Raw genomic sequence first — 19,804 nt, 5'->3', positions numbered from 1 at the left:
TTACCATCATGGACACTTTTCACAAGTCATATTATCATTCATATGCATGAACTAATATAATTTTCTTTGGTTAATAACCAGGTATCATCTGCATGCAATTGTAAACACTAATCATTCGAATTGAATGAGACCACAATAGAAACCAAAATTATTCCATAAGTTTTTAACACCACTACATTCACATGTTTAGTTTCAAGCTCAAAATCTTTTGATTAAGCTAAAAGAGATTTATTTAGATCCCATCAAAGTATTTTTTTTTTTTTTAAGGATTTCAACAAAGTGATCTTGAGTCCACAAAAATAGTATATAATAATGATACAAAAAAAAATGTAAATATGATGACAACATATGACATGAAAATTTTGAATGTAAGGATAAAATAGTAGTATAGTAGCCGGTAAGTCAGTCCCACCAACTACACCAATCCTCAGTCACACAGATCTATCTATAAATAACCAACTAACACTTCCTCTCATTCCGCGCTCTGCCCTCACCTTCCTCCGTAACCATAAGGTACAATTCATTTCCACACCTCTTTCTCTCCCTCTGTTTCGTTCTCACTATAATCAAATCCAATTATCATTCTCGTTAATCCTCATTAATCCTTGCATTTACCATTAATTTACTCTTTCTAATCTTCTTATACCTGATCTACAACACTATCAATTTTCTGCTTAATTTACTTTAACAGTTTTTCTTCGTAGATCTGTAAGCTAAAACAAAATTACCATTTCAGAAACTTACAATTTTGCTAATCAAATTACTTAGTTAATTGTAAGATCTACATGATCTAATCATTGATTAATTTATCAATTAATTAGTTTTTGATTTTGATTTTGGTTTTGGTTTTTATTTTGTCGGTTACTTGATTCAGGAGAATTATTAAGTAAGTAAGTAAACAAAAAGAGAAGAAAATGAAGGTGATAGACAAAATTCGATCAGCTAATGCAGATCCAAACAAAGTAGTATTTTCATTCGAGTTTTTTCCACCGAAAACCGAAGATGGAGTGGACAATCTATTCGAAAGAATGGACCGAATGGTTGCTCACAATCCGTCATTTTGCGATATTACATGGGGAGCTGGAGGAACAACTGCTGATCTGACTTTAGAGATTGCGAATAAGATGCAGAATATTATTTGTGTGGAGACTATGATGCATCTTACTTGTACTAATATGCCGGTCGATAAGATCGATCATGCTTTGGAGACGATTAAGAGTAATGGGATTCAGAATGTGCTTGCGCTTAGAGGTGATCCGCCTCATGGACAGGAGAAGTTTGTTCAGACTGAAGGAGGGTTTGCTTGCGCGCGTGATTTGGTATGGTTGGTTTTAACTCTATAGCAATTCTTGTTAATTATTCATGATTTTGATTTTTGAGATAATATATATTGAAATCATATTAGTATTGTTTAAATGTCTTTTACTGTTTTTTGTTATTGTTTTTAGTGTGGTTTTAGATGCATTGTCGAGATATGAAAAGGGATTTAGTATACTTAGATATTTGTAACTGAATTGATTTTGCCTTTAAACTTATATTTTTTTGGTAGGTTGTAAAATTAGTACATCTTTTACAGAAAAGTTGTTTCTAGAATGAAAAACATCCAAATATTTATGACTTTACTTAAATTTCAATTTTAACTGAATCAATTTTGTAAAATATAGTTAATTTAAAATCAGGTCTGTGAAATGGTCACCCAAATCTGCACTTAATCTGTCTTGATGTTTCAAGCGATTGTTCCTTTAGGCACTGTGATAAGATTTAAGAATCATTCCTAGTTGAAACACTCTTTCACTTGTAGTTTTAAGTTTTTTTTGAATAATTTGTGTATCAGTTACTGTTATAACATTTCTATTTTTGCCATGGATGGCTGCGGATTATTGTGTGATTTCAGGCCTTAACTTATGCTCAACTTTATTTATTGGACTCAATTTATTTTGTGGAGAATAGCATGAGTTCAGTAAATAGATTTTTGTTTAAGCTATTTTCTGAGAAAGTATTTTCATGGAACTCTTCAATAAGAAAAGCTCCTCAGTTGTAAACAGACATACTTTCAATATAACACTGCCTGATCCATCTTGGCAGATGACTTCTGAAAATATGATGCTATTTTTTTCGTACTCGGAAGATTCTTTATGCATTGGATATTTTCAAATATTATTGCTCCCAACATAGAAACTAATAAAAAACCCAAAAATGCAAAGAAACACCTTTTACAAACCATAGTTTCAAATATATAGACAGCACTTTCCAATGCATAAGTTATGGACCATTGCATTCCTTTCTTACTGATGATAAAACCTAAAGCTTAGTTCATAAAATTTGACATACTTTTCTGATCTTGAGTCTTGATTTTGTGGATGCTGATGCTTTTGTAGGTTCAACATATCAGAAGCAAATATGGTGACTACTTTGGCATAACAATTGCTGGTTATCCAGGTTTGTTGCTGATGTTATCATTTTTCAACTTTATTATCACTTTCCTCTTCGTGGTTTTCTGCTCCTCTTCTCACCATCATTTGCTCTCATAAATATTGTCTTTCTCTTCAGAGGCACATCCGGATGTTATAGGAGCTGATGGGTTGGCTACAGCGGAAGGTTATCAAAGTGATCTTGCTTACTTGAAGAGCAAGGTCAGAATGCACCCTTTTTATTGATCAAAAGTTATATATATTTTTTAGCAGTTCTAGAATAGAATTTTTGGGAATTGTTTAAATCTATGACTAGCATGCTTAAACATGTAAGATAAGAAAAAGATAAATCAGAAAAGTTGCATTTATTTATTATGAATAAAAGTCTAGTTTCTTCCTTTTTAAAAAAAAAATGAAAATGCAAAACTAAAGAGGCAGGGGTGAGCTGCAGCCAAGGGGGTATTGCAGGGAATTTTTGTTCATCTTTCTGTCTTATTTTTGGCATCCTTTTCTGAGCTTATGTTCCTTTTATAGGTTGATGCTGGAGCAGATTTGATTGTCACCCAGTTATTTTATGACACTGATATATTCCTCAAGTTTGTGAATGATTGTCGCCAAATTGGGATAACTTGTCCTATTGTGCCTGGAATTATGCCCATTAACAATTACAAGGGCTTTATCCGCATGACTGGTTTCTGTAAAACAAAGGTAAGCAAAAAAATGTTAGATAGATCTTCGAGCATTAAGTTTTCAAAATATTCTATTATCTCAGGGATCATGGGTTCCCCAAAGAAGGCATGAAAAGTCACTTAATAGTTAAACATTTGTTTTATGTTTTCTTTTTACTCGTGCATTTTCTTAGTCAATGTAATGGATTGTAATTACTAATTGTAATATATTGTTTCATTTTTTAACGAATCTAGATACCTGCTGAGATAATGGCTGCTTTAGAGCCTATCAAGGACAATGAAGAAGCTGTCAAGGCATATGGAATACACCTGGGAACTGAAATGTGCAAAAAGATTATGGCTCATGGAATTAAGACAGTGCATCTTTACACGCTAAATATGGAGAAATCTGCATTGGCGATTCTAACGGTTTTCTCCCAATTCATGCAACCTCTAGCTTGTGTTATTGCATATTGTCAATTGTCAATTGTCAGTTTGTCATTGTCATTAACCAATTTTTATTTAAGATTGAACTGTTTGTTTAAAGCACATGACTGGTTTTATATCTAAAACGCCCCCTTCCTGCAATGCACACATACACTTACCTTGTGCAGAAATGCAATTTTTTATAATATGGATGAAACAAGGATCAAACTCCATCCCACGTAGTTATAGAGATTCTAATCTAGTGTTATATCCCAAATGCTCGAGCTGATGGGTGTGAAAGCATTTGAATAACTGTATATGTAACATTTTTTTCTTCATATTATTTTGGCCAGACTTTACTCAAGTGGATATTGATTTTATTGCTTGCAGAGCCTGGGCTTAATTGAAGAATCCAAAATTTCTAGATCCTTACCTTGGAGACGCCCGACAAATGTTTTCCGTGTGAAAGAAGATGTTCGGCCAATCTTTTGGTATACTATTGTTGCAGTTATTTTGTTACTTTATAAGAGGCATGTTTGCATTTGTTTGAAGCATTTCTCACATTTCTATCCAACAATTGTAGGGCAAATCGCCCAAAAAGCTACATATCAAGGACCATAGGATGGGAACAATACCCACATGGGCGTTGGAGTGATTCCGGTAACCCGTCATATGGTGCATTAACTGACTATCAGGTGCAGATGACACTTCATGATTTTAATATTTTGATGTTGCAGTTTTATTTTCTTTCACTGTTGATATAAATTTCTTTACAATGTGCAGTTCATGCGACCACGTGCAAAGGACAAGAAGCTTATTGAAGAATGGGCAGTTCCCTTGAAAAGCATTGAAGATATTTATGAGGTAGAATTACTGTAGTTGGTATGTTGCTATGTAGCATTCTTACCAACAGTTCAAGATCAACTAAATTTTGTTTCATTGTTACATATCAGAGATTCAGATTGTTTTGCCTGGGAAAGTTGAGAACCAATCCTTGGTCAGAACTTGATGGTCTTCAGCCAGAGACAAAGATCATAAATGAGCACCTGGAGAAGATCAACACAAAGGGCTTCCTCACCATCAATAGTCAGCCCGCAGTCAATGGGGAAAAGTCAGATTCTCCTATTGTAGGTGGGTGGAAAAATGTTCTGTGTCCATGCATGATTTTTTCTGAATAAAATTATGACAATTCCTGATTATAATGTCTAGTGAAATATTGAGGGTATTGATGTCATCCGTATTATTGAATCCGGTAACATGAGCTAGACTAACTCTTTTTTTTTCTTTCTTGACATATTTACTAGGCTGGGGTGGACCTGGTGGTTATATTTACCAGAAGGCGTACTTAGAGTTCTTCTGCTCCAAGGAAAAGCTGGATGCACTTATTGAGAAATCCAAGGATAGACCATTCCTAACTTATATGGCTGTTAATAAAGAAGGGATCTGGAAATCTAATGTAGGCCAAACCGATGTCAATGCTGTGACATGGGGGGTCTTCCCAGCTAAGGAAATAATACAACCAACCATTGTAGATCCTGTCAGCTTTAATGTGTGGAAGGATGAAGCTTTTGAAATTTGGTCAAGAGGATGGGCGAGCTTGTACCCTGAGGCTGATGCATCCAGGAAATTGGTTGAAGAGGTTAGTTTTTAGACCAACAAATCCTTTAAAGCTTGAACATAACTTTCTTATAAATAATATAGGATCTGTTTGATTCCCAGAGGGCCGATCGATTCACTTCATCAAATCTGTTTTTCAGTTTTTAAAAAATGAAAATATGAAAAACGTGTTTGATCAACTTGTTTTTGTAAAATCGTTTCTTATTTTATTGGTTTTAAAACAAAAAAGACAAACCATATGATACTTGTTTTAAAAAACTAAGACAACCATTTTTTTTAAAATTCAACCGTAGATTGAATCGGCTAGACCTTTGAGTCATGGTTCAACTTCTTTAAACTGTTTGAACAGTGATGAAACCATGATCCAACTGTTCAACTAACTGAACCATAGAGAGTTCCAGTTCATGGTTAATCAATTGAACCATTTGGTTCAATTTTTGAAACATTGAATCAAACAACCCCATATATTTCATGTCAGTTTTGTATTTTGTTTTTGGCTGTAGAGGCTTCAGAGTTTTGATAATTCTTTGTAATCATGTTGCAGGTTGGCAGCAGCTACTTCTTGGTCAGCTTGGTCGACAATGATTACGCCAATGGCGATCTTTTTGGTGTGTTGGCTGATTTCTGACACGAGCTTCTTAATATATTAGTCCTTTAAACGAAGCCAGTTCTGTTGTTCGTCAAGTTTTTCCTTTCTTTTCTTTTTTTCCATTGAACGTGATTATTCATATTATATAGATGATTTTATGTTGGAGTGTCAAATTAATTGTTTGGAATATATGGCAAACATCATAATGTTGCCATGTTTCAGACTCTCATGAGTAATCTGTAATTTCATAAATCACATTGACTTGAAAACAAGTCGCTTATTCCTTTGAATTTCATTCCTTTGAATTTCATGGTTGTATGAAACTGAATTTTTATTTATAAATATATATGTGAGTGGAAGTAGAAGAAGAAAATTGAAGTCTTATGTAGATATGTTTTTTAGTTTATTTTATGCCAAGTACATCTTACGGTCTTTTAAGCATATGTTTTTAGCAAGTTAGCCTTTTCAGTTTTGTTTCCAACAAATTGATTTTTAAGTCATAAAACGGCTGCGTGGTTACCCCTTTTCCCCATCAAACTCTGTTTTAAAAGTGTATTTGATCATTTAATTCTAGAGGGGTAGGTTCAGAGGGTATTTATTGACACACTTTTCTGCACATTTTCTTCATCTTTCTAAATTCAAACCTAATCTAACAAATAATGATTTCATCAACAACATTTTCAATCAACTAATTAATTAATTTTGTTTCAAACAAAAATGGGATAATCACATGAAACCTAGTTTTGAAAGCAATGAATTTGAACTTGCCACCAAAATCTGTAACAGCCATGAGATCAATTGTTAATAGAGTTGGGTAAAAGGGTAATGGTGTTATATTTCACAACTTAATGACCATTTATTATTTTTGAAATAATTAACTTGTTATAAACAACTAACTTGTTTCACTTGTGCACAATAGAATTGACCAAAACATGAATATGCTCGAATGGTTCTTGCAAATAATTTACTTATCAAATTCGTCACTCACAAATAAATGTTGCTTTAAGCGTATTCGTGATTAAAAATACGTTTTCTCTTTTCCCTTTCTCTCTTGTGAGCCGTCACCAAAACTCTAGTTTCTTCTCCTTCATCCACCAAAGAGGGGTGATTTAGGGTCAATTTTTGACTTAAATTCACCCTCTAACTCGTTTTTCTTTTTCCCTTTTATTGAAATAAGTGATTTTCACATCTATTTTGTTTTTTATTTTTGTGATTTCGTCGTCTTTGTGCGACGTTGTTTGTTTTTCTTGTTTCTCTCAGATATTTGATCGGTTCAGATTGTCAGATCAGATTCGATCCAGTGCAGATCCAATCAATGACATTGGCGTCATCCACGTTGCAGATCCGGAGAAATGGTTATTTCGGAGATTTAAATATAGTCATGTGTAGGCAATTGTACTTTGCGTTTTATGCTATTAACATGGATGTGAGCCTGTTCACAGATTCATCCTTTTTGTTTTTAGCGAATTTGCATTATATCTATGTACTTTATCAATTTGAATGAATGAATATATTTTATTTTGTCAAAAAAAAAAAAAAAACTAACTTAAAGGACCGCAAAATTTGTCAACAATACCTTGTAAAAAAGTGCTTAATTTTACTTCATTGTCGGTTTGTCTAAGATTAAAATAAAATGATTATCACGATGAAATAAGTGCTTAATTTTACTTCATTGTAATCTTTTCTTTTGCGTGTGATCAAAACATGAAAATTGCACAACGCAAAGAGATTCCTTTAAAACAAATCCCATAATAAAAAGTCTTCAAAAGTTAAAGTTTGTCCATGGACCAACATTTTTGCTTTCCAAAAATATTTTGAAAAACAGATACAACTTACAAATTTTTCCGTTGAAAGTTGAAACTATAACATATACAAGTACTTAATTTTTTTTTCCTAAATTTCAGCAAAGCAAAACTCAATAGCAAGGTAACGAGCAAAGATACGAACCATCAAAAATAATAATTGAAAACTTGAATTGGTGGGGTGCACCAAGCCAATGCTATAGTGCAACACATTGGCGACACACGAGAGGATTAGTAGCAAGCTACTAAAGTTGCCTCTCCCCCTCAAAAAAGTAATTTAATATCGTGTGAACCATTGGTCCACATATCAGATATTAAACTGATAAGAACAGATACTACACTTGATCTTAGCCAAAAGGCCGAGAAAGGTATGAGTTGAAAGATGAACTCGGTGCTGCTTTTATATCAGACATCTTCTCAGTTATTTTCGTGACTGCTCAATGTGGGACTATTTCTCATTGTACGCATGTGTTGCCAACAAAGAGCAATTTCCAAGCAGAGCATACGCAACATAGAGCCCACCAACGTATTTCACCAATTCATCCACTAGAATAATTAAAATGCAGATTAAATCCAATAGAACAGTGCAGAAAATTTAAAGCAAATGCTGTTATTCATTCAACATGAACATCATAGATTAGTATAGGCACCCATTGGATCATTTAAGCTTCAACCATATTTAAAACTTGTTTTCTTAACCATCATTGTTTATTAAATTCATTTGGCCTAAAAGTTCTTTAACATATGTTTTTGCTGCAAGTTAAGAAATTCATTTCATGTGTATATTTAGTGGCTGATCCCCCCAACAGAGATATAAATTCTGCTAAAAGGTCCAAATAAAAATTGTTGTTCAACTTAATTAATTTAGTTGAATCATTGCATTTACATTTTAGATTTAAACTGAATTGACTAATAGTATATGATTATTTATAGTTCAAACCGCATTAACAAGCTAAATGATTTTATTTTATTTTCACAATGAAAAGCTTATAGCATTTCATTAATTAGAATATCGCAAATAGAAGTAGGAATATTGATGAAAATGCGGAGACTAGCTAAAAGTAAGGCCGTTTTCACTAACACATGACCAACCTCATTGTCTTGTCTCCTAAGAAACTCTACATTAGATTATATCAATAATCTTGGATAATGTAACTAAGATCGGACAACCCTAGACGTTTATTGTGGAATTTATCAACTACACACTTTGAATCCAATTCAAAATCCACCTTCTCAGGCTGCAATTCGTTAATACATTTGATTGTCGTTAGCTAGAGCAAAGCTTCCTTTAGATTGATGTTGATGGATGAATGATGTGTTTGGGTTATATATGATTTCACAAATCAAAGGTTAAAGAGGAACAATAAATGAATCTTTGATAGCACAAGGATGAAGATGAAGAGAAAAAAGTGACACTACAACATTTTGGCCCTACGACAACGCCTAAATTTTGGAAAGTAAAAAAACCGTCCTGGTAGAGTCCGATGCACAACGATTTTCTAATTTTGTTGTATTAGGGTAGGATATTTTTTAAATTTTTTTATAACAACTCGAAAGCGTTGTGGTATAAGAAACGAGAACGGATTTTTATTTATTACTTTCGTCAACATGTATTAACTGTTCTGGTATAATTTTTAATTATTTTTAATAAAAGTATGAGTAACAACACCTTTGTTAAATACCGTTTTTTTAAACTATAACAAAAAATCTTAGTGTAACAAAAAGAAATATCGTTCTAAAAAACAAATAACTAGCGCTATTGTTTATGAAAGTTAATTTTCGTTAAAAAATACCCAACATCCCTTTGGAAAAAACAAACAATTTCCTCTTAAAAAAAAACTCTTTTGTCAAAAAAATAAACAAACTTCATTAATTAAGAAAAAGTGAATTATCAAAATAAAAAAACAAATTCCATTAATTAAGAAAAAGTGAAAAACCAATAAAAGGAATCGCAGAAGCTATTCAAACCTCAAAACCTCAACCTTTTCAACCCATTCCGAACAGTTTTGCGAACCTTCAAAACTCAGAATCCTTCAATCCATTGGAACCTCAAAATCCATTCGAAAATCTCAATAGCTTCAACCATGCTGAACCCCATTCGAAAATTCTCAATTCTGTTACTCGTGTTCGTGTTTACGTGTTCTTCCCGATCTTAGTACTGTAAGTCTTTTTCAAGCACACCTCTTTTAATTCGAGTAGGAAAACTGTGGTTTTCTGGCTAGGTTCGATTATGTTTGATTTTTCCTTTGGGTTCAGTTATGTTAAATTTTGAGTTCAATTTTTGATTATGTTCGATTCTGAGTTTGATTCTGTGTTTGGGGTTCTGCATATCTTGATTATCTTGCTCTATTATTGTTCAACTTCCATTTAATTTGGATTGCTCGATAATGCCACTCTTTAAGAATGTCAGTACTCCTTTAACAGTCTCTAACTTAGTCTATATAACACTATAACATTGCTAAAAATAAGCAGATTAGACTGAAGGATGAGAAACAGTTTCTTGACAAATTAGATGAAGAAGGGCAGTTTCATTATTATGAAGAGAAAAAAAAATTAATTTTGGGTGTATCAGTGAATTTTTGGGGTGTGGGTAGAAAAATTCTAATAATAATTAATCCGGGTAAAGACCCAATTTAGTATCTAGTGCATTATAATAGTTGACGGAGAGACTAATTTGTCTGCGTTATGAAAATGTGAGAACTGGTTTGAGGATTATTTTTTGTGGGGACTAACTAGGCCGTGAGAAAATTGTGAGGGGTTGAATTGGGTCTTTAGTCTAATTACTTAAATGGTGAAAAAAGAATTTGTATGAGTGTGTATTTAATTATTTTTGGTTCTAAGTTTGTTTCATTTTGGAGCAAAACAAAAGATTATGTTTTATGCACATCACTTGTTTGATAATTTGGATGAAAACAGATGCAATGAGTCATTAACAATTACCTTGGTTTAACTGTTAATGCTTCTATTTCTATGAGTATTTTTAACATGCTAGTATAAGTTTTTGATATGGAAGTTTTGTATGGAACTCAAAATTCTCTTGGGAAAATTTATATGAAAATTCTGATATTGTAAGTGATGTGATGTAAGTACAATAAGTGATGATAATGTTGTATTATCTGACTAGTAGTTTATAGGAGTCTAGTGAGAGAAATTATGTTAATGAGGATTAATCCTAGAGCTAAGTAATTGTAAACATAGCATCGAGGTAACAATTTCTGCATTTTGTTGTTGTTAAAAATAATGCTATTGTTGTAAATTTCGCCTTCATCGCGGTCTGCTTCTAGCCGTCTAATTGCGGAATATGGGTTCCCTTAATTGCAGTCTCTAACACCTTCATTGTTCATTAGTCAATTTTGATTTTTCCTGAAAATTTAGTATTAGGAACTCCATTGTTAATTCAATCCTTTTTTTTTTTTTTTTTTTTGCAGTCTCTAACACCTTCATTGTTCATTAGTCAGTTTTGATTTTTCCTGAAAATTTAGTATTAGGTACTCCACTGTTAATTCAATCCTTTTTTTCATGTATAATATTAAGCTCTGGTTAGTGTTTAGTTGATGGGTTTCTTTATTTTTAATTAATATAAGCTTTTAGTGAGCAGTTGGATATAACCTGTGTTGATAGCTATAGTTTACACTTGATGCATGATTTTTTTGTGATTTATTTTAGAGTTATATCATATGGGACTAAGGCACAATGTTTTTTTTTTTTTTTTATATTTTCAATGAGTACTAAGAATGTAATTTGTACTCAAATATTGGTGTGATGTAATATAAGAGTTAGAGTTGTATTAGATGAAAGGCATTTTCAAGTAATTTGTAACGGGTGGGTTTAGGTGTTGCCAGCAGTGGGCGTGCAGAGGACTGTTTCAGGGTTTTTTGGGGGGCCGGTTGTGGACTTAGCATGTTTTTAGTCTGTGAGTGCAGTTGATGTGGTGATAGTGCAGGCGGGCTTATTAGTGGCATGTCTACTTCTGTAGGTGTAGCTGTGTTCCTTTCCTTTGGGGCTGATTTTAGGTGCCAATTAGGTGCTTTTAGTTTCATTTTGGCTATTTGCTCTTTTTGGCTACTGTTCGCACGTCTGAAAATATTCACCGACAACCCTTAATCTGAGAACACTCACGAACTCTCACAGAATCCTCTTATCCTTCTCCAATCGAAACTCACAAGAACCCTTTTCTAATTCTTTTGTTTCTTCATTGGAATCGGTGGTGAGTCATAAAGTTTGGGCATTTTTTATACCATTTTAAATTCTAGGGTTATGATTAATTGATACTAAATTCATTTATTTTTCTTCTAATTAGGTGAATGGAAGCACTTTCTGAAATATGATTACACTGAAGGGTAATTATCTTAATCCCTCTCTTTTCTATTTCTATTTTATTTCTATGGTTTTTTTTATCTTTTTGATTCATCACAAATTTTATTTTTATTTTTATTTATATGAAAAGTGATGTTGTAGTGACAGAAAAATTGTTGTTTTTCCTTCTTGTTTTTATTGTCCTTAATAGATTTTTCTTTATAGAAAATAATTATGCTAGGTTCGAACTTTTTTCGTGCTTTATATATTTGAGAGTGGTGCTTGTGTAGTGGACTATTTTTTAAATAATTTTTCTCTTGTTGGTGAAGAATCTAATATTTAGAGTGGTGTTTTTGGAGGTTTTTTTGTGGTCTGGTGGCTGTTTCTATTTCTGATTTTGGAGTGGAGTTATAGTTTTGTGTTGTTTATGTGTGTTTATGTTTTTTTGATGTATATGTATGGTGTTGGCTTCTAACAGATTTGGGTTTGGTTTTATTCGTTATAGAGCAAGTTTAGCGTTTTGTTTTTGGTTGTGTTTGAAGTCCTCTTTTATTATGGTTTTTTCTAGCTCTGCTTTGGTGGTTTTTTTGTACTTCCTTGCGTGTATCCGGATACTCCTTGTTGTTATAATTATATTAAAGATGGTGATGCTTTTTTTTGTTTACTTTCTTGCGTGTATCTAGATACTCCTTGTTGTTATATTATAGTTATATTAAAGAGAGTGCTGAAATGATGAGATTTCCTTTCATCATAAAGGTTTAACTATTAGCATTATCTTACTGGGAAAGTAGTCATGGTCCTTAAAAATTTGATTTATGTTTGTTTGAAGAGAAAGTTGTTGGTTGGACGAGACTCACAACTCAACCAATGAGAAGTTTTTTCTTAAGTTGTGAATGATTCTCCTATTAGATCAATTTAAATAATATTTCCACTTGGTTCTTTTATTTACAGGTTGTCATCGTTTCTGTGTCACTAGACTCCCTTGAAAAAGAAAGAGCCATATATGCAGTTGTGTTGGAAAAACCAAGGTTGAAAGGTATCTTTTAGTCCCACATATGTGTGTTTATGTTTTGCAGTCTCAATAACCCTAAATTTATCCTCAATTTCAGTGAAAAATTTGTATGGTGATGAAGTGTAGAGATGAGAAATTTCAGAACCCCTTTCCCTAATCTATTTTCTCACTTTTGTTGGTCTTATTCTTGTAGCATCTTGTTCAATACTCATAAACCCCAAATCTCTGCTTGGTGCTCTTTCTTCTTTGCACGAAAGTGACAGTGAGTTTCGATCTTGTTTGAGGCTATTTTATTTCTCTTCTTGCTGCTCTTTTCTTACTGTCGTTGTTCAGTTTAGAATCATCATTATTCAGACTCTCATTTACACGATTATTGCTCTTCAGGTGATTTTTGGGTATTTTCATTGCCTTTTATTTTTGGTATCTGAGTCCCACATATGTGTGTTTACTGACCAAGGCTGCTCATCACTTTCCCTTATCTTCTAAGTATAAGAATTAGTTTGGACGTAGTGATTTATAATTTGTGTGTGCTTACTCTTAGTTATAAGAACTTTAATATATTTGAATCATTGAACAAATAAATTAAAAGCAACTACTATCTGATTAGAACCTACATACTAATAAGTTGGAGCAAGGCCTATGGTTTATAACAATACACAAATTTAGAAAATCACTCTAGGTAAAGTTTCAATTACTTTGTTATAGGATTACATACTTTTGATGTTGTGATATCAGCATTGTTGGTTGCATTTAATGTCTTTAAATTCAAATAGTTACATGTATGTTATAAAGTTAAGATAGTCACATAATATTAGTGGTTATAGGGCTCATGCATCCACTTTTGGCACTATTAGAGTTGATATTTTTTTGGATATTGTTGTGTAGATCAACAAAACTATATGGTCTGCTTCTACCTTTTGGATAATTGCAACAATGTAAAAAACTCTCTAATATAAGAAGATTAATTTTTTTTTCTCTAGAAGTGTCTATGGTCTGTTGTAGTTGACAAGTCGTTTGCAGAAGTATGAGTTCTGAAAAAGGAAATTGGAGGCTGGACCAATGAGTACTTCTACTATTAATTTTCAAGATGCTTTTATTGGTGGTTATAAGGCTCATATCTCCACTGTTGCATAGTATGGAGGACAATATAGTTATGTTGATGGTTCAATAGGTATGTTATAATATTTTGTAAAATGTGAAACTTAACAACGTGTGTTGTGGAGCGGTTTGTGATGCAATATGAGTTTTGTGTTAGTCTTAGAGTAGAGAAATATTCTATGTAGGTGGCCTAGGATCTTGATTGAGGACCTACTAGTTTAATATTATCATATGAAAAGAAGGATAACAAATGTTTGAAATATAATAGTTTAGTATACTCTATTGTTGTGTCTCTTTGGAAGGGAGTGGCTTTGAAATTACTACCTCATTGTTTGACATATACAGTTTAATTGTTTAATTGCTTATTGAACATATTTCTTTTATTTTGTAGAGGAATGGTTAATGATGATATCGATGAAGAATTTCGAGATTTTGAAGTACAAGAGATGAAGACATATGTTGATGTTTAAGTGTTGTTTAGATTGTGAAAATGATAATTGACATTTTGACGTAAAAGTATACATTAAATATTTGAGTACTTTATCGTGAAGAATGTTATTTTGGATACCTATATGAATGATATGATATATTATTGACAAGTATTTGGTATGTAATTTTAAATTTAGAATCATATTTGAATTTTGCATGTATAATATTTAACTGAAGTCAAGTAATAAAGTTTTACTATTTTACATTTATAGAGTAAGTGAAAATATAATGATTAACGCAATGCAATTTTTAAAAAATTAGAAATTTATTCACAACGGTGAAGAAGCGTTGCAGTAGCTTACAACAAATATTTACCATTGGGTCTAAGAGAACGCTTTCAGGAATAACATCAATCTAAAACCGTTGGGATAAAGCCCAAAAGACCGTTCTTAATTTGAGCCAATTGCAACGGATTTTGAATCGTGACGGCTTAAAACCGTTGACGTTGTGAAATTTTAAAACCGTTTTTAAAAGTGTACCTAAGACTACGCTTTTATCTCTGTCGTTGCCGTTTATGGAAAAAACCGTCTTTGAAAGCTAAGACAACGCCTCAGTCTACCACGACCAGAAAAACGTTCTGGTATCCTACGGAAACGGTTTTTTCATATTACACAACACTTTTCTGGCGTTTTCATAAGATGAAAATGTTGTTGTGTGAGGATTTTAGAGAGGGTTCAAATTGACATTGAAGAGAACGGAGAATGATCAATCTAAGATAATCAACAAAATTGGATTCCACAATGATATTTTTGATGACAACATTGTGCATACGTGAAATATTTTCTCGTATGTACGACCACAAAAAGTGCTTGTGTTCAAAGAGTTTCCACTAAAACAAATCTAATGACAAAAGTCTTCAAAAGATAAAGTTGGTCCATTGGCCCTATAAATATTGCTTTCCAAAAATATACTACAAAAATTTCGTTAGCAACTAATGAAACATATGCACAAGATAGCAACAAAAATATACTACAAAAAATTAATAACTTGAATTGGTGGGGTGCGCCAGGCCAATGCTGTAGTGCAACACATTGACGACACAAGAGAAGCCTAATAGCAAGCTACTAAAGTGACCTCTCCCCCTCAAAAAAGTAATTTAATATCGTGTGAACCATTGGTCCACATATCAGATATTAAACTGATAAGAACAGATACTACACTTGATCTTAGCCAAAAGGCCGAGAAAGGTATGAGTTGAAAGATGGGCTCACTAGTGCTTTTATATCTGACATTTTCTCAATTGCTTTCTTGACTGCTCGATGTGGGACTATTTCTCATTGCACACATGCGTTACCAACAAAGAGCAATTACCAAGCAGAGTATATGCCAACAAAGATCCCACTAAATCATTTCAGCAATTCATCAAATAGGATCATCAAATAGGATAATGTTTCATTTAATTATCAAAAAGAAAAGCTTCAAGAACTTCTTCCAACAAACCATTCAGAAGAGGTTGGAAAATTGCTTACTACCATTTCTTAATCATGTATCAGAAGTAGGTGCTCAGGTGGATTTACAAGATGTCTTGAATAGGTTCACTTTTGACAGCATCTTCACCATTGTATTTGGATTTGATCCAAATTGTTTTCCAAACAAGTTTAGTGAGCTTAGAGAAATTTCTTATCTAAAATCTCTCCCTGTGATGGAGGAAGTGATATTGTACAGGCACTTTATTCCATGTTGTTTATGGAAGCAGCAAAAATGGCTCAATATTAGATAAGAGAAGAAATTCAAGGTAGCCCACGAAAATCTCGACCGATTCTTATAAAACTTATGAGTACATATTCCAAAAGTGAAGAACAAAGCAAGTTCAGCAGCGGTGAAGAAATCGAGGAATGTTATTTTGACCTGGTAAAAGTCAAAATATTCTTCGCATGAAACATGGCTTGAAGGTCAAAGTCGCCAAAAGGTGCATTTGATAGAAGTGTTTGATATGTGTATTCTTGCCTTTAGCATAATTGTAGCTGTGATTATTTCTATATATCTTCATTAAATATAGTTATATATTAGCTGTGATATCCTTAATATTTGAAATATTGATGTAATGTTTTTGTGACATATAGTCATATGATGGGCGTGCTGATTAACACAATTTCATTAATTTAATCAAACCGATTTCACAAGCTAAATGATCTTTTTTTTTTTTTTTTTTGTGATAAAAAGCTTATAGCATTTCATTAATTAGAATATGATGAATACAAGTAGGATCGATGGAAATGTGGAAGGCCGCCCTTGCTAACACTTATGAGCAACCCTTTTGACTTGTCTCCTAATAAACTCAATCTTAATTTTTACAACGGACAAGATTATCTCTACGGTCTCGGATAATATCACTTAGAATTTATCAACCACGCACTTTGAATCCAATTCAACTCAAGCCGCAATTCGTCAATCCATTTGTAGCATTCTATATGAGGTTTTGTCCACGACAGAATTTGCAGCAGTCCTTGGATGCCTGGCAGTTTAAGTGCCGGACCAATTAGTGAGTAGAGTAGCAGCATGTGCACTCACAGTAGCAGGCACCTCTACTTCATTATACCAAATTTTGTTGTTCCTTTATTTGCTGATTAAAACTCTGTTCAATATGTTGTTGAATGAAATTTCAAAGACCATTTTTGCATAAGGCACAGTTCGGAAGGTAAACTAGCTGTCAATGTAACAAAAATATAATGAAGTTTTGACATAAATCAACAAGAAAAAAAACCTAATGGCAATAGCTTGCCTTATTCAACTGGACTATTGTAATACTAATACATAAATTAAGAAAAACTAGCTTAAAATATATGATCATATATCAGTAGTCACTAAAGAATGAACTAGCTTTCCTTATTCACTGTGAGTTGTTTCTTTGTTCTCCAAGAAATCGGTATTCATATATGGCTTTGGTTTCAGAATGACAACTACACACAAAGAATCTTGTCTTGGTTTTCCAAAAGTCACGAGTTATAGGACAGTGACAACCTGACAATGTGGTAAGAATGATTGACCTTTCATGTAATAAGCTGTATGGAGCTAAATATCACACTTCACTTTCCAGGCTATCTGATATGCACATTTTGATCTTGTCAAGAAACCATATGTCTAGATAGAAACCAAGAGACATGGGAAGCTTAAAATTGTTACAATCCCTTGAAATTGAAAGTGAGCATACCTTTCCAAGTCATGAACTTGGAGGCATGCTTATTTTCAATTTCTTGACCACTTGTAAGATCTGATGCAAGTAAAGTTACTCAACACTGAAGTTGCAACTTATTTATAGCATACCATATGAATCAAATAAATTTAAGCATCATATTAACAAAGGTAATAATAACCAATCAAACAAATATTACATTTCATATAACTCAAAGCCATTTCACAAAGCCAAGCCAATACGAACTACGTACCATATAGCGATTATTTGGCAGGAAAGGATTATGTTAATGATTTTAACACGGTAACCATGTGCCAGATATGAACCAGAATAAAAATTTAAACTTGAATTGGTGGGGTGCGCCAGACCAATGTTATAGTGCAACACATAGTCAACACACAAGAGGATTAGTAGCAAGCTACTAAAGTTGCCTCTCCCCCTCAAAAAAGTAATTTAATATCGTGTGAACCATTGGTCCACATATCAGATATTAAACTGATAAGAACAGATACTACACTTGATCTTAGCCAAAAGGCCGAGAAAGGTATGAGTTGAAAGATGGGCTCGGTGCTGCTTTTATATCAGAAACGTTCTCAGTTTCTTTCTTGACTGCTCGATGTGGGACTATTTCTCATTGTATGCATGTGTTGCCAACAAAGAGCAATTACCAAGCAGAGGTTATGCCATTACATATATAACTGTAAGATCAGCAACAATGAGACCATTACACAGCCCAATTCCTTGGATGTCAATACACAAAATTACATAACCAAGCAGAGACATTCAACCACAATAGAAATGAAATTTTACACGGAACTAGATATTTTATCCTATTCTATTTAAAAAAAAATTGACCAAGAAGTATCTCAAGCTAATTTTGCTCATATTTTTCAAAAGCGGCACAAATAATTATCACAAAGATTACATGTTTAGAATCCAATTTATAATTCAACTCTAGTGAGGGAATGAGTTACGTACTAAACCAATAAATTATCAATGAAAGAATGAGAAACATAAGGAAATACAAGACAATTTGGAGAAACACTCTTGAAAACTCTGATAATCTCCCGCCAAACTAAGGAAATACATCCCACCTAATGTCTTAGGGATTTCCTACTTCTGCTTCCACTTTAGACAAATTCACTAATATCCCATCTCTATCAGTAATCACATACCTCAAGAATTGAAATTCACTAAAACATATTATAAATAGATTTACTCAAAAAACTTTTAGAAAACTATGCTTTGTTGAATTAAGAAACTATATTGACTCTAAATTTTTTTCAATAAATACAATTATGATACCACTAAAATGACCAACTTTAACAAATGAGTTGTTAAATTAGGAGGCTATGGTTTCAAACAACATCTTCAATTTCATCCGTAAATCCACTTCCTACACTGGAGTGAATAGAAGAATCCTCATTCTCATTCGAAACATGTGATGCCAACTCAAGATGGAGAGCCTCTTCTAGTTGACATAATACATACCCCATCGGTGGTCTGTTCTCCCGACGCTCCTCCAAGCACTTCCATGCCAACTCTAAAACCTTGTTTAGAGAATCCATATTCACTTTGCCAATCAAATATGGGTCCATCATTTCATGAAAGGTACCCTTTTTATCGCAACTTAATGCCCACAATGCCAAATTCATCTGTTGCGTTGGAAGGGCATCATCTAAAGCAGGTTTTCCACATATAACTTCAATCAACACCACTCCATAAGAGAAAACATCTGATTTCTTAGTTAGAAACTTTACTTGCATGCAAAGTATCAATTGAACATAAAGATTAATAGTTTATGAGACAAAACAAAAATAGAAGAGAGACCAACAAAGAAAAGGGCATTATTATAGATGAGCAAGCAAATATAGAGATTAATTCTTATTCCTTCCTTATCACATGACAATATATATTCTACAGAACATATAATACCATAGCAAGAACATTATTAGAAAAAGAAATTAACTAGCTAGCTAATTCTTATTGTTATCCTTCTGAGCAGCATGCAAATCAGCAAAATAGCCCTTAGGACTTTTCTCAAATTGCTCCCTTGAAATGTTTGATCCATCTCCACCAGGAGCTTTCATTGTATCACCTTTAGTAGTAGTACCAACATTGTCTTTGGGATTGTTTGCTGCTGCACCACCAACATTGCTATTATTTCCTTTGCCGTCCATAGTTCAAAATGTTCACAGAAATATATAATAAGATCAATAAAAAGAAAAGGTTTGTTTTTCAAGGGAGGGTATGGATAAGAAAT

General features: G+C 33.0%; 2 protein-coding genes, 1 long non-coding RNA gene and 3 other non-coding genes across 12 annotated transcripts; 2 read left to right on the top strand and 4 right to left on the bottom strand.

Annotated features, from left to right (window-relative positions):
- Nucleotides 1-361: 361 nt before the first annotated feature.
- Nucleotides 362-6,095, top strand: LOC25482865 (methylenetetrahydrofolate reductase 2). Its single transcript, XM_013611473.3, has 12 exons — nucleotides 362-513; nucleotides 875-1,319; nucleotides 2,379-2,439; nucleotides 2,551-2,633; nucleotides 2,946-3,119; nucleotides 3,335-3,508; nucleotides 3,896-3,996; nucleotides 4,089-4,200; nucleotides 4,289-4,369; nucleotides 4,459-4,636; nucleotides 4,810-5,144; nucleotides 5,667-6,095. Exons 2-12 carry the CDS (start codon nucleotides 915-917, stop codon nucleotides 5,748-5,750), a joined length of 1,788 nt encoding a protein of 595 aa, XP_013466927.1. The 5' UTR covers nucleotides 362-513; nucleotides 875-914; the 3' UTR covers nucleotides 5,751-6,095.
- A 1,594-nt stretch (nucleotides 6,096-7,689) lies between these two features.
- On the bottom strand, nucleotides 7,690-7,885 carry LOC112418833 (U2 spliceosomal RNA). The gene has a single exon (XR_003008913.2). It is a non-coding gene; the product is annotated as a U2 spliceosomal RNA (small nuclear RNA).
- A 1,553-nt stretch (nucleotides 7,886-9,438) lies between these two features.
- Nucleotides 9,439-14,558, top strand: LOC11429284 (uncharacterized). 7 transcript variants are annotated; one of them, XR_005646303.1, is made up of 7 exons: nucleotides 9,441-9,673; nucleotides 11,490-11,720; nucleotides 11,814-11,853; nucleotides 12,761-12,845; nucleotides 13,015-13,083; nucleotides 13,206-13,992; nucleotides 14,311-14,540. It is a non-coding gene; the product is annotated as an uncharacterized lncRNA (long non-coding RNA). The 7 variants fall into 7 exon arrangements; XR_005646304.1 differs by having other exon boundaries at nucleotides 9,444-9,673; nucleotides 13,015-13,205; nucleotides 13,707-13,992; XR_005646306.1 differs by having other exon boundaries at nucleotides 9,445-9,673; nucleotides 13,015-13,205; nucleotides 13,802-13,992.
- Nucleotides 14,559-15,403: 845 nt separating this feature from the next.
- LOC112418825 (U2 spliceosomal RNA) lies at nucleotides 15,404-15,599 on the bottom strand. The gene has a single exon (XR_003008905.1). It is a non-coding gene; the product is annotated as a U2 spliceosomal RNA (small nuclear RNA).
- A 2,294-nt stretch (nucleotides 15,600-17,893) lies between these two features.
- Nucleotides 17,894-18,089, bottom strand: LOC112418829 (U2 spliceosomal RNA). Its single transcript, XR_003008909.1, has one exon. It is a non-coding gene; the product is annotated as a U2 spliceosomal RNA (small nuclear RNA).
- Nucleotides 18,090-18,899: 810 nt separating this feature from the next.
- On the bottom strand, nucleotides 18,900-19,307 carry LOC11429287 (receptor-like protein kinase THESEUS 1). Its single transcript, XM_003589791.1, has one exon. It carries the CDS (start codon nucleotides 19,305-19,307, stop codon nucleotides 18,900-18,902), a length of 408 nt encoding a protein of 135 aa, XP_003589839.1.
- Between the last annotated feature and the right edge of the window lie 497 nt (nucleotides 19,308-19,804).

Source organism: Medicago truncatula, chromosome 1, assembly GCF_003473485.1.
Source record: "Medicago truncatula cultivar Jemalong A17 chromosome 1, MtrunA17r5.0-ANR, whole genome shotgun sequence".
Lineage (NCBI taxonomy): Eukaryota > Viridiplantae > Streptophyta > Magnoliopsida > Fabales > Fabaceae > Medicago > Medicago truncatula.
This window is presented reverse-complemented; position numbering and strand designations above follow the sequence as displayed.

Excerpts from the sequence above, each read along its gene's own strand:
- LOC25482865 (XM_013611473.3), top strand. The coding sequence starts at position 915 with ATGAAGGTGATAGACAAAATTCGATCAGCTAATGCAGATCCAAACAAA. Across the intron at positions 3,120-3,334 it reads CTGGTTTCTGTAAAACAAAG|ATACCTGCTGAGATAATGGC; the intron begins GTAAGCAAAAAA and ends TAACGAATCTAG. Across the intron at positions 3,509-3,895 it reads CTGCATTGGCGATTCTAACG|AGCCTGGGCTTAATTGAAGA; the intron begins GTTTTCTCCCAA and ends TATTGCTTGCAG.
- LOC11429287 (XM_003589791.1), bottom strand. The coding sequence starts at position 19,307 with ATGCAAGTAAAGTTTCTAACTAAGAAATCAGATGTTTTCTCTTATGGA.